At 41.1% G+C, this 14,885-nt stretch overlaps 1 protein-coding gene across 1 annotated transcript in view; it reads right to left on the bottom strand.

Annotated features, from left to right (window-relative positions):
• The window catches only part of PDE3B (phosphodiesterase 3B), a 148,706-nt gene that overhangs the window by 21,108 nt on the left and 112,713 nt on the right, over nucleotides 1-14,885 (bottom strand). The window contains exon 11 of the mRNA XM_027852569.1: nucleotides 5,889-6,002. Coding sequence (XP_027708370.1) covers nucleotides 5,889-6,002 — 114 coding nt within the window. The remainder of the gene's footprint in view (nucleotides 1-5,888; nucleotides 6,003-14,885) is intronic.

The following is a 14,885-nucleotide window of genomic DNA, read 5'->3' as shown; positions in this document are numbered from 1 at the left end:
CTGAACTCCCAAAACTCCTCAAAATAAGAATTACATGCAAGAGGTAATTACTCGTGTCTCCACAGGACAATACACCAAGTCTAATGAAGTAACAACTTGATAATAGCATAAAATTAATATAAATAAATACCATAAATTAATACCACAGAAGGCTAATCTCTAATCACTAACACAGCGTCCCCTCTTCTGCCAATCCCCACAAACAGGCAAAGTGGCATAGCCTGTCCCTGTGATCCCCTCACCAATGACTTTACTCCTGACCATCCAGGGCCATCTCCAGTCATCTTGATCTATATCTCACCACTGGACACAGACAGCTCTGGAGGAGAAAGTGAGGCTGGTGACTTTGTCCAGCCCTCCCCTCACTTAAATCCAATTCACTTGCATGTCATGGCATCACCTCCCCTGATGTCATGGTCCTCTCTGAGAATGAAGGACAAACCACAGCAACAATAAGAAGTTGTTGCCACAGTTCTCCACCCTCACCACCCCCCATTCTGTGGCAATAAGCAGTAAAATGTAATTCTGTCACCCAACACCTTTTCTAGTTAATCTTTGCAGGATTTGGAAGCACTGGAAAGTGAAAGTGTACTCTCTACCTTGGGCTTCAAGCATCTTGCTTGGGGTGGGGTGGGGCACCAGGCATGATGGAAAGGATACTGGTATTCAGCTACATCCAATTATGTCCCTCCAGATGTCACTTGGGACAGGAACTAAAGCCAGTGAAAAGTGAATTCCCCAATATGGAAAGAGACTATGACAGCTTTGAAACCCAGCCCTCAGAGGATCTACCATCAAAGGGGAAGGTGTCAGAAAGTGAATGATAGTGGAACACAGAAGAAAAAAGACAGAAATTACCAAAGATCTCAGGAGAAAGAAAACAGTTAAATATCCTGAGCACAAGCATATAAACCAACAGGTAAGCTATTAATAACAGAAGGAAGAATGGTCACCGGGACATCTAAACAAGTCCAAACATCTCTGAATAAATATTGTAAAATGAAGGAAACTGACTGAGGCACAGATTCACTAGAGAACACAGAACCACAGTAAGATACTCTGAATGGTTCAAAAAAAGAATCATGAGGGCAGAATTTATGGCCTACATAGCAGAAATAATTGGCAGAACAGAAAAAAGTGAATCCATGGTGGTGAGTCTCCAGAGAAGCAAAAGAAAGAACAATTGTTTGAGAACACAAATATACAGAAAGGACAATGTGGAAGAAGAGAAGCAAAAATCACAAATTATCTATGCATCTCTATAAAAGCAAAACATATTGATCTTGAGGACAGACAGGATGTGTAGAGACACTTAGGATCAAAGACCTTCCAAAAGACATCACAAGTAAAAAAACCTGAATACCACAATGTAAGGGAAAGTACCAGAAAACTTCCCAGAACTTCTAAATACAGAAAAGAGTCAATGAAAAGAATCCACAGACTGCTTCCAGAAAAACAAAAACAAAACCCTGTGCTACAACCCTAAAAACACACAGTGGTTTAATTTAAATAATTTCAATGACAAACAATAAATTCTGCAAGCAACCAGGAGAAAGGCTTTAAAATATTTTTAAAAAGAAAGAAAAAGAAATCTGAATAATAGAAGGTTATTTTGCACCCACCAAAAACCCCAGAAAGGAATGGAATGTGTCCCAAAGGGCAAAGGAGCTCAAGATATAATCTGAAGTGACATTCCCATTAAACACGAGCCTAATCATTAATGAAAAAAAGATGGATATTCAATTTTTAAAAATCCACTTAAGGCATTCCTAACAACAATAAAAAAAAATCCTTAGGTGAGCAAATCATTTGCTTTGCCAACACCCCAGACAACAGAAACACAAGAAAAGTAAGTGAACATAGTTACCAAATAAAGTATAAGAAATTAAATAAATTAACCTAGTGGGGGGGAGTAAGAAAAAAGAAAAAGTCACCTACGAACTTAATAAAAGCAAAGGAACCATTAAGAGATTTCTAACTGTACACAAAGAGATAAAGATAAAAGTGGAACCTAAATAGAAGTGAGGAACAGGCATGAAAAAACATGGACTAAATCAATGTTTTTTGTCAGACTTATCTGCAGAGAGGGCCAATAAAAGGGAGCTTAAAAAAAGATTGAGGGAAATGCACAATGTACCCTATTCAAGTCAACGGTAAACAACGAAGGGAAGATAACTCCTGTAGTCTCTCAGGAAGAAGAAAGGCTACAGGAAAATAGGTAAAATGGCAAAGGGAGGAATTGAAACGGGGAAAGAAAGGAAGATATCTTACTTCTGTGGTGGGAGGGGATCCCACTGAAGAACACTGCCATGGGGAAAGAGATCTATTCTGTAATGGGAGATGGGGACTTTACAATGGACCTAATCTGTATCAATTTGTTGTTCAGAGAGATTTTTAGTAGAGTTATGAATAGATCTGACTGTTTTCAATATAAGCACAGGGTTATGCAAGCAACTAAACTGCCCATATATCGTTTCACCTAATGATTCCCCTACTGAGCATAAACCTCAAGGAAGTTAAAGATATGAACAAAGATCTAATATGCACCAAAATATTCATAGTAATATTCTTTGTGGTAGCAAAGAACCAGAAACATAAGCTTCAATCTCTACTAGAGACCAGTGTAATTCTCCACACAGTTAAGATACTATTCTGTGATTGAGGTTTCTCTGAAAGGACAGAAGCATTGCCCCATGGTAGAAATTTTATTGTGTCCTTGACTTTGCAGTCCATTTCTGCTCTTTGCCCTCCCCATGATTATTTTCATTCCAATTTGTCATGAAATATCCTCTCTGAGTCTATATCATTCCACCCTTCTGGGTAGTTGTCTCGAGTATTCTGGTAGGTTATTTATTTTATATCTTTCTCAAGGACTTGGATTAAGGTTTAGATGCAATGCACATGCAATCTATAGATAAAAGAAGCTGGGAGCTGGGAGCTATAGATAAAAGAAGTTGTGTCACATTAGGTGACACAACTGGAATCCCAAAAGATTTCAATGGGCCAAGATCTAGTAAGATGAAATACAGCAAGGATAAATGTTAAGTCTTGTGACTGGAATTTTTAAAAAGCACAACTACACAAGAACAGAGTTAAAAAGTCATGGATATACAAGTCACATGAAAAAGGCCCCTCAGAATTTTAGTGGTCCACAAGCTCAACATGGCAACCAAAGAAGCTAGAGGGCTCTTAGTTTTTTCTTAATATAGTATCTAGAATGGGAGAAGATAAAATCATTCCACCTCTCCCCAAATCCAACCACAATTCACAGGGCCAAATTTTAGGAAGAACAATGATAAGCTGGAATTCATTCAACCAACCAATAAAGATTTATTAAGCACCTACTAAGTGCCAGGCACTGTGTTAAGCAATGGAGATACAGAAAGAGACAAAAAAACAGTCCCTGACCTTAAAGACCTTACATTTTAACAGGTGAGATGACATGCAAACCAATATGTACAAACAAGGCATGATTCTGTTGTTGTTGTTCAGTTGTTTCAATTGTGTCCTACTCTTTATGACCCAATTTTGGGTTTTCTTGGCAAAGATACTGGAGTGGTTTGCCATTTCCTCCTCCAGATATACATTATAAACAGGAAATAATTAACAGAGGGAAGACACTAGAATTAAGAGGGGCTGGGAAAGGCTTTCTGTAGAACATGGGATTTTAGTTGGAACTTAAAGCCAGTGGGCAGAGATAGAGGGAGAGCATTCCAGGCAAGAGGGACTGCCAAAGAAAATGCTTGGAGCCAAAAGACAGAGCATCTTGTTCATGAAAGTACAAGAAGGACAGTGCCACTGGATCAAAAAATATGTGGCGGTGAGTAAGGTTAAGAAGATTAGAAAGGTAGGAGTCAGCTTAATTATGAAGGGCTCTGACTATCAAACAGGATTTTGTATTTGATCCTGCAGGCAATAGGGAGTCACTGGAGTTTACTGAAAAAGACCTCCACTTTAGGAAAATCACTTTAGTGGCTAAATGGAAGATGAAGTGGAGCCAGGAGAGATACACCAATTAGTAAGCTATTGCTTTACTCCAGACATGAGGTGATGAGGACCTGCATTAGAATGGAGGTATATATGCATATATAATGTAGCATTATATTTTAGAAACTAGGAATTAATGAGTCAGACCCTCTTGAAAGTTAAAGCTTTAAGTTTGATACATTTATAATATCCAAATAAGAAATACTGGCAAAAGAAGAATCCAAATGAATATTCATTCAGATTAAACTACAACAGGATTCACTGATTTGAATCACTTTGAGAGATGGTGATTTGATTCTACTCACTGTCTGATTCACATTAAAAGGAGGCCCACAAAAGTCAAATGAGAAAGCTGCTTCTGCATCAGTTTTGTTAACACAGAATCTAACCTTCAGTGCTGGCCTATCAGCTTCTGTGTTTGCCATTTTTTCACCAGATCCTATATAACATGAATCAGGACAACAATAACAAACAATATAACATGGCTGATCAATGATAAGTGTTACTGGGGCTTCCCATCAGCAGCATGGCAACAGGAAATGGTGGATTTTCAGAGATTTTCAGATTTTCAGGCACTCTTTGATAATATTTTAAATCCTTGTGCTGAGACATTTCAACAAGAGAGTAATAAATAAAACTGATTACAATTTATCCTACTAATGAATATGTATTAGTAAAATATTTGAATGTTTCACCAGAGTCACGGCTCTATGATCTTTGATCCTTATGAAGTCTCTGATGGAAAGACCTTTCTCTTACTACAGTGGAATCTATATGTGTTTCTATTTACTACTGAATGTGTATTTGTAGTACACAATGCATTACAAATGTATGATTGGTCTCTTATGGGCATTTCTCTGAGGGAAAGTGACCAGCACATTCAGAACGAAGGGAAGCAGGTACAGCCAACAGTTTGGCTGGGACTTATGTGAAATGTTAACTGGACACAGCTGGAATCACTCCTAGTTCTGCAAACAGGCCAAGAGCTTGTGGAAGCCAGAACTTTGGGACATGCAACAGGGAACCAGATCTTTGGTGCTGGAAAAGAAAGAGAACTGGCCTTAGGTGCTGGCAGGAAGTGGTCATAAACTGGTTAGTTGGCCATGAGATCAATCCAGTGAGTACATATTTGAGATAGGCCTGGATTAGTGCAGAAGGTGATGGAATGGCATTTTACTCAAGGGCAGAGTCAACCTATATGACAGGGTAGTACAAATGGTAAAGAAAGGATTTGAACTCAGGTAAGGAAACTGTGTCAGATATTTATTACTAGATTGCAAATCTCCTACTACAAATTTTTTAATGTTCTGTAAACTTCTGCACTTGATACTTTTTTATTTTACCTTTTTCCCATGGTTGCTAGTGAAGTTCCTTTTTGAAATACTTAACCTTTGTCTCACGTGACATGGGAAGAAGAGTCTGTCTATCCCAAGACATAGAACCCTAGCAACTGGGTAAAGATCAGAGGAAATGGTAGAGAGAAAAGGGCCACCATTCCAGCAGCAACTCTATGGTACGGGCCTATCAGAAAGTCAACTCATCTGCGATTCCATCACGAGTGTTTTCCTCATTCCTTCCTCGCATGTTTCCTGGCATAGGCAGTAACTAGTCATGCCAAAACACAGAGCTCAACACTAGTTCCTAACCTATACTTCCGCATCCCCAAACCAAAAACTTTTGTAATATGAGCACTATACAATACCACCCAATTAATTTCGACTTCTCTATACGGAGTAAAATACTTGATAATAATGTAATATTATTAATTAGTATTATTATTAATCAAGTACTCATTAAAGCAGAAGTTACCGAATTGCCCAGAAGGTACAATAGAGTGTTTTCTACACGGCCTAACTTATTCTCAGGCTTATCCTTAAACATTCCTTTACTGAAGGCAGTACCTGTGCGAATCACCTTCACAAGATCCTGACGGATCTGTTTAAATCCAGGAATCGGCCGAGTTGTCAGGTACCACACTGCATGCAGGACATCTGTAGCATGTACACGATTGTGATCTACAAATCATCAAAACATTAGAGAAATAAATTCATCTATTACACATGAAAGAAGGGTTGAGAAAAATGAGACATTGAAGAGATATTAAAAAGTCTTATCATATTGTTCAAAACCTAAAAAGATCTCTAAAAAGAAAAGTAAGGCATTGTCTCCATTTTACATATTTTTCCTTACCACCTTCTTCTTTTGCACTTACAGTTTGCACGTCCACTCATGTTGAAAAATGTCATTTTCCAAAGATTACTCTGACCACTTGCTTTCTCAGGCAAAATTTAAAGATTGACAACCATTTTCTCATAGCACACTGTTTTTATTCTGAACTTAAACACTAAATAAAATGGACATTCTATATACATCCTAGAACAGAAAAGGAGAGTTATACATGAAACTGAAGACTTCTATTATACACAGCTTGCTTTTCAAGTACACAATAAAATCAACCTTCAATCTTCAAAACTGATCCATAAAAAAGCATTTTTTTTAAAAAGACTGCATCCCTCTCTAAGGGTTACTGATGGACCTGATCCCACTGGATCTCAAAGAACTTTGGCCTGTTCTGTTTGTGACCCTCCTGTCCTGTCAGGTGGCCCCCACTGCCACGGGCTCACCATATCAATGCCAAACTTAGCGCAGACAATCAGTTGGTCGGCTTGGCCCAGAGCAGCTCACAACTCCTGAGCTCAAGGAATTTCCGAGCTTCAGCCTCCCCAGGAACAGAGAAGAGTGTCTGGGCCGGCACACCCAGCCCAAACAAGTACTTTTAGAGTGTTTTCTTCACCTATATATTGTTGCCTGGAGGACGATGTGAGAGAAAAGATAACACCATTACTGGCATGTCACAAAATCTCAAGAAGCAAATGTTCTGAAATAATTTTTTAAAAGAGAAATTCTACCCACACCAGCAGTTTATTCTCAGATCCAACAGTACTGTGGTTATTACCACAATATTAAAATGCTGGCATCCCCACGTCCTACCCTGGAAATAGCTTTGGGGATAAAGTCCTGATCTCTTCTTGGGACCCAGTGGATCACTGATTCAGAGCTAGACAGATCTTGGAGGCCGTTTTGTCCAACCTCCTCATTTTAGAAATTCAAAAACTGAGGCTCAGGGAAGTTAAATAACTAACCCAGGAACTCACAGTGAACATTAGGGATAGGTGTTGAATTCAGATCTTTTGACTCTGAGCCATTATTTGCCTTTTTATTATAAAAATCAGAATAGAAAAAATGCCAAGTAATCATGAGTTCTGATTTACCAAATAAAATACTCATGGGAACAGCTCCTAAGTTGAGAAATCACCCAGAAAATATTCTTGCAGGTCCATTATGTGTTCAGTGAGAACTGGGTCTCAATCTCTATCTCTTCAGTGAGCATGAACTCACAAACTCTAGATAGCCACAATTTTCCAGAGCATAACTTGCTTCCTTCCCATTAGCGCAGGTAGGAATAACAGCTCAGTGTGTGTTCCTGTTGCTGGATGTTTACTGCTTCACAATTTACAAAGCTCTTTCCTCAAAACAACCCTGGGAGTTAAGTAACTGAAGTATTATCTCCATTTTATAGATAAGGATCCTGGGACTAAGAACAGGAAATGCTAAGTCCTCAGTCACATGATTAGGGTAGCAAAACCTGACCTGGAAATCAGGTCTTCTGACTCCTCCATGACTATCAAAAGCTCTGACCACTTCGCTACACTATCAACAGCCCATTTATTCCTCCTGGGATGGGCATTCTTCATATCCTCCCAAATCACTTTCATAATTTTAAAAGAAAAAAGTCTCTATGAAAGAAGAAAAACAGTCTTCTGAAGTGGTAAATGGTATTGTAAATTTATATTAAATAGTGTATAAAAATTACCATCTCCTAGAGCATAGTTTTTTCCCCCTCCTTCACTCTTCTCCCTCTCCCTTTCTCTCTCCCAAAAGCAGAATAACTAATGACTTGTCTTAGCAATCATATTATCCTTCAAAATCTGGAGGAACCTAAAAGGGAAATTCTGCTGTAGATCCGATTCTTACTAACAGGGAGAAAGCAGTTGCCAGAGAAGGGGGGGACTACTTAGGGGAAATTTGTAGGAAAGTAACCACTTCATCCTAGTTTGTGATAGAAGAGAGGAGTTCTGAGCATAGTACAACACACAGCCCAGATTTTGGAAAAGCAAACTTCAGAAGATTCATAGAAAAGATAGGTAGCATTTTATGGACAAAAATACTTCAGAGAAAATCAGTGTAGGAGGGAAGGGAGATATTCAAGAATAAGCCACTGAAGACACGAAGGGAAACAAATTCCAACCGGGAAGAAAACTGGGACTTGTCTGAAGAGATCACTGTGGATACACAAGGAATTCACCAACCAACAAACCAACCAAGAATGAAGCCAGGCCACGCAACAGGAGATGGATGGAAGGAAGAGCCTGGCCCAGGCCTAGAAAGCAAGTCAGTGATATTGGAGTTCATGATGAGCCAAGGCACAGGCATCATTTTTTAGAAAGCTCTAGTAGGAGACCAAGGGGGGTCAGATCAGGAAGGGACCTTTGCTGGGGGTAATGGGATGGTGGGAAATGACCACAGGGAGGAGGCAACTAGGGCTGCTTACTTCTGCTTTGGCTTCAGTTCACTCTGAAAATGACTGAAGGGAACTGATACCCAATAAAAGTAAGGAAGAAACACTAAGAGGGAAGAGATTTTGAATCAAAATCCCCTAACCTGGATGCAATCCATCCTCGGATCCTAAAAGAACTCAAACACTTGATTGCTGAGTCACTCGCTGTTGAGCATGGAGACAAGTGGAGGCTGGCAGGCGGGCAGGGGGAGGCTGTGGATGGTCTTCAGGCTCAGTCAGTTCCCCTCCTTCTACCAACAGCTCATGGGATATCAGCTTGAAAAGCTGGCTGCTGGGGCCAGCTGGATCTCTTGCATTTCTATGGTTCCAGAGCTACTGCAGCTACTAAAGTGGAACATCTATTCTGCAGTGCACAAGAAACGATCCTCTTTCCTACCATGGGTTTTTCACCGTAATAGAAATGTGGAACACTTCTTACATCACCATATTTCTGGGAAGATTGTGCCTTTCGATTCTTTGCCTTAGCAATAAATCTGTGCACCTTCACTAGTTCTGCCAGAAAGTTTGCTGGCTCCAGTGCCTCTGGGACATGAGGGATTCCAGTGTCTGAGTAGCCTTGTGTAACAAGAGTAAGAACAACATTGGTGAACACACAGGATCTTATGGTTCTAGTTCATTTCCTGATCATGCTGGCTCTAAATATGTAGGCAACAACTACATTACTTTGCTATGGAACAACTACAAAGGCTGAACAACAGTCAGCATCACCACACAAAAGTGTCCCAAACTGGAGCAAAAGAAAATAAACTTATTTCCTCCAGCACAGCTGAAGCCACATCATTTGGATTTTAAAATTGGTGTACTGTGTGATAATGGAAGTGTGAAACTCTAGTTCTTTAAACACATTTTTCTACTTTTCAACTTGAAACCCTAAGAAGTATGTGCTGCCCCCATTTTCTCCAAGAGACAATGAGGCAGAACAGAGCAAGCTCACAAAGAGAAACCACTATTCTAAAGATGTCATCATTTGTTGGAGCTGAAAGGGATCTCATTCATCACCTAAACCAAACCCATCATTTTCCAGAGAAAGGTATCAGAGCTAGTTCAGAACAGAGCCAGGATCTGAACACAAGTCTCCTGACTCCCTGCTCAGTAATCTTTCCGTAGCACCTAGAGGCCTCAAAGTCCCACATACAAATTACTAGAGATTATTGTCCCAATTCAAAGTTTAATTACATCAGAATTGCTCCAGCAGCCTCATAAGATGACTCTCCTAGGAGCCATAAATCTTACATGCTTGAAAAGTCATGCTGTTTTCCAGTGAATGATGAGGTTACCTGGAATCTGCCCCTGAGACAGGGAAATCTACCGTGGTCCCTGGTTTCACATAAGACTTCCATTATGTGAAGGAACTCTGACATAATTATCTGCAATGGACTTTAAAACCAATGCGGCAGGGCAGGACCAACTTGTGTCTTTTGAAAACAAATATATGCACTACAGGCTCCAAAGATTTAAATCTGGGAGGGATTTTAGGGTTCATCTAATCTAACACTCTCATTTTAAAAATTAGGCAGCTGAAGCCTAGAGAGGAGGAGGGACACAACCACAGCACTCAGAGACAGAAGGGAGCTTAGTGCCAAGTCTGCTGCCCCTCATCTCGCAGAGGAGAGACCTAAGAGGAGAAGAGCCTGGCTCAAAGTTCCATAAGGAACAGGGATCAGAATAATCAGGAGTCTAAATGAAAGGCTTTCTACTTTAACTGTTGCTGGTTGCTAGGTTGGTTTTTTTGTTTGTTTGCCTTTGGCAGAACTCCCACAGATTTTACCTTCCCTGGGTAGTGCCTCATTTTTCTAACATAAGCGTAAGTCCAGGGTACCATTCCTTCTTATTTAGCTTGCCTAGAAGAATGGGCTGAAAAATGACCAGGGGCACACTGCCAGTGTGGGGCCCTGTTTCGGCTGCTGCCCGCTCCCCTATACCAGGTGGGGCAGAACGTAATTCAGGTTTCCCTACAATTCTCCAGCATTCTCTTTTCTTACACTGATCTGCGATAAGAGGGTTAACAGAGAGACATGAGCTGTAAGGGTCTTGTTAGCAATCCCCATAGCTGAGGTACACCCATGACTCTGGGGGTAGGTAAGGCAGAGGGGTTACTGAATATCCCCCTCCTTATGCCACCTCTCTCCTTGCTCTCCCTCCCAGGAGCCACACTATGCTGAGTGATCAGGGCTGTGGGGAGGACCCTTCAAAACTTTCTGGGGTGCTTTCCCTTTTTTCAGCATCTACTCTAGACTTCACTCTACATTCTGTTTTCAGTAACCAGATTTCTTACAGTAAAAACAAACTCCTAGCTTGTGTCTCTTGTTGATAAAAGGGACCATACTTTCCTTTCCTAATGGTACAGAAGGGACTTGGGGACTAGTTTCATCCTCTTCCACTAGCCATGGCCTCAAGGGGAAACCCAATGTCAGAATGTTGCCAATCATAAATAACTTAATTTGTTTAGAGACAGGTGGGTGAAGATTATTAACAAAATAGGATAAAAACTGAAAAGTCAAGGAAGGGTTAACAAGAGGTTGCTATAAGGTGCAAACCATTTATCTGTTTTTTACTTCTTCACTCTCTTCACTCTGGAATTACTTCCAAACTAGCTTTCCTTCTTTGCCCTAGAATAATGAAGCTATCCATCTGAATCTTCAGGGAAAAAATTATCTAAATGCCATTTTACTTTTTAAAAACTTTATAAAATTTAATTCTTATTTTTCCTTAAAACAAATTCTATAGGGGGAGCAAGGTGGTGCAGTGGATAGAGCTCTGGCCTTGGAAATCCAATCTCAGATACTTAACACTTAACTAGTTGTGTGACCCTGGGCAAGTCACTTAACCCCAACTGCCTCACCAAAAAAAGGCAAAAAAACCCCAAATTCTAGAGTGGTACCCCAAAACTTACTAAGATGTTTTAGAAGGGAGGTAGTTTCTGGAATTACCCCAAAGTCTCAGAAGGTCTCTCGTCCAATCTTAAAATGACTAATTGTCAAACTCAATGATTAATCTCCAAACCTCCCAAGTCTGCTAAGATATCTTTAGCAGTTCTACAAACTTTGATTAACTGACTATTTCTTTTAACTCCAACTTGGCCAATGTTGGAATGACAGGGGGAAAAAAAGGTGTCTGTAAGGTTTTTTTTTCTTTTCTTATAACATAATCTCCCCTGGAAAGCCTAAAGTAGGAGCTGGTTCTGCTTACTACAACAATGGCTTCAGCTGTGAAAGTTAATTAATCTTTCCCAGTGTTCTAAACTCTCTGGCTATAGCCCTTAGAAGTTTTTCTGGCTGGCTGCATTTTATATCTTTCAAGGTAACAGAATCTAGCTCACAACACAAACATGACACAGACATTTTACATTTTACAAAGACACAAATGCAGACAAAATGACAAGACACCACCAAACAGAAGGCTAATTCACAACAAAGTGTGCAAATCTAATTTTACCTGGTTGACTCGAAGCATACAGAGTTGTTGAGAGGTGCAGAAAAAAAGCCACAGGTATGCACAGCAACCAGAGGCACTCAGAAGGACCAATTAGAGAGAAGGATGCAGGAAAAAAAAAAAGGCACACAGCAGCAAATTTACAGAGGCAAGCAGAGAGGACCTGAGGTGTGCATAAGATATCCTTACCAGAACTGGGTCAAAGGAGGGGCCCTGGAGTTCTCACAAAGAAAAGCGAGTGCTGGGGCAGCTAACTGGCACAGTAGATAGAGCTCCAGCCTTGAAGTCAGGAGGACCTAAGTTCAAATCTGGACTCAGACACTTGACACTTACTAGCTGTGTGACCCTGGGCAAGTCACTTAACCCCAAATGCCTCACAATCCCCCCCAAAAAAGCAAAAAAAATAAAAAAGCAAAATAAAAAGAAAGGCAAGTGCAATCAAAGGGTGAGCCCAGGAGACTGAAGCAGGAACAAAGGGTAGAGGCCTAACCAGATGAAGGGGGTTAGATTCCAAAGAAATAAATCTCTGGTGGCACCTAGTCCATTGCCACTGGTACTAGAGAATCAGATGACCCAGTTCCATATCCAATCCCACTTCTGACACCAATTAATGTGAACCGGACTGGAGCCAGCCACCACCCTGGGAATAGAGCCAAACAGAGCAGGCCAGAGGTAGGTGTGTCAGAGATTAAACAGAAATATAATTAATTTCAAAGTGCAGAAAATGCTTGCAAGTTAAGATTTCCCCCCGCCAAGAAAGAGGGCTTAACATGCTGGGGCAAAAGCAGATCTTATATACATGAAAAAACTACACGTGGGCTGGACCACAACACAATCATTCCTAGCAGTTCCCATGCAGATTCATGAGTGGACAATGCAAACGTTCCTGGGTCCTGTGGGAACAGTTCTTAAATTGATCATCTTAAACCTTAAGGGCTGTTGAACCTTGTAACCTTGTAATTCAGTGGGGTATAGCGCCAGCAGTAGTGTGATGGGAACAAGAATGCAGTATAAGTTCAATTGCACAAGCACAAGAATTCAGAAATCGTTAGGACATCAGGAGATTTCGATGGATAGCTTTAAAAGTCCCTGGGAAATAGGGGAACTCCAACAAATCTAAGCAGTTATCGATTAATATGAAAATCATAAATCCCTCAGTGAATACCTGGTGCTGGTCAAAGCAATGCATTTTGCCAGAGGGTAGGATCATCCAGAGCACAAAGGATTGCTGTTATGCCAAGCTCAAGGTACAAGCCTGCTTGCTGGGCCTTAGCTCTGAGAAACAAGGTGTCTCCAAATATTGACAGTCTCACCTGTCATTGTTAGAGGCAGGCCTGGTGATGGCCAACTGTTAGTTTAGGTTTGATTTGGGGATGAAGTGAGGCACTGGTAAATCACCGAATAGTTACCAAAGTTTACTTAGCCCTAAACATAGCGAGGATTGGCAATAAGGATATAGTGGCACTTAGCTTCTATACATATGGCCCACCTTTTCTCTATGTGAAAATGGGTGTGGTCAGCAAGGCACAGTGTGTTAGTTCATCTGGTCTTCAGACATCCACCAAGTCAGAGGGTCCCCAACTCCCCATGTGGGTGGAACTTACTGTACCCCTAGGTGACCTAGCTTCATCAGATCCTAGACTGGCTTTGTCACTTCTTAGGAAAAACCAATCGCGGTTAGGGGGAAAGCGGAAGCCAAGGAGAAACAATCCTGGTAGAGAGCAGTCTTGTCACACGTAAAATAAACATCCATATTTTGAACATAGGCATAGGGTGGCCTAAGGAGGGGGAAAGACCTTGGAAAATGGGAGAGCACAACATTTAACAAGGATAGCTGTCCAAATTTTTTAAAAGGGAAAGAATAAAGTCTGCAAACTCTAGGTCAGTGATTTCGACTTGATCATTAAAGAGATGTTGTTAAATACCTGGAGGGAAATGGGCATTACAAAGAGACAGCATGGCTGCATCAAGAATAAGACATGCAAGATGAACCTCATTTCCTTTCTTGAAAACAGAATTAAGCTTGTAGATGAGGGAAATGTTATAGATATAATTTACACAGATTTTGATAGAGTTTAACAAGGGACTGGTCAGTGGGCTCCACCTGGAGCTTGGGACGTGCTCCATCTGCTCTACCTGCTAACCATGGAGCCAGATGGAGGCTTGGGGTTCCGGCTCAGGCACCACGAGCCTCACCCCAATCCAGGACAGTTCAAGTGCTTACTGTATGGTGACAAAAAGCCCTCTAATCAGCAGCTAAGCCAGAACTGCATATGAATACCAAAGGCACCCACAGACAAACCTTCCCTTTCCTCCACGGGGGCCAGTTTCCAGTGCAGAGGAAGAAAGGCTGTTAGCTTCTGGGAAAGGGAGCCCTTCCCCAGCTGGTCGTCAAGGAGCCTCAGATACATGGCACCTTTAGTTTCCTGTGTCTCTGTTGTGTTTATTTTTCCCTGATCCTAGATAAATGAGTATCCCAGAGAGAAGGACCTTGTGGTTTTCAAAAAGTGACAAGATCCACCAGAGGTCAGCACTGGAGGTCACAGAAGATCTGCTGCAGCTGCAGCAGCCAAGCCCAGTGAGTCACTGAAGCCCTGAGCATCACCTGTCTGACTTAGCCCAACGGTGGACTGACGCAGCAGCTGAGACACCACATCAGGCAAGCAAGGAAATAACTCCTCCTCCTGTCACACCCAGAAGAGAAATTGGTGGGAGGAAAACTGTGCAGCTACTACTTTAAATCTGAGTGTAGGGGGCAGAGTATGCCCTGGGACAGAGGGATGCCTTTATACTTTTGTCCTTATTATAATCTCTCTGTCCTTACTGT

The sequence above is a fragment of the Vombatus ursinus genome, unplaced genomic scaffold (assembly GCF_900497805.2).
Source record: "Vombatus ursinus unplaced genomic scaffold, bare-nosed wombat genome assembly UNPS02009770.1, whole genome shotgun sequence".
Lineage (NCBI taxonomy): Eukaryota > Metazoa > Chordata > Mammalia > Diprotodontia > Vombatidae > Vombatus > Vombatus ursinus.
Note: the sequence above shows the minus strand (reverse complement) of the source record. Positions and strands in the feature narration are given on the sequence as shown.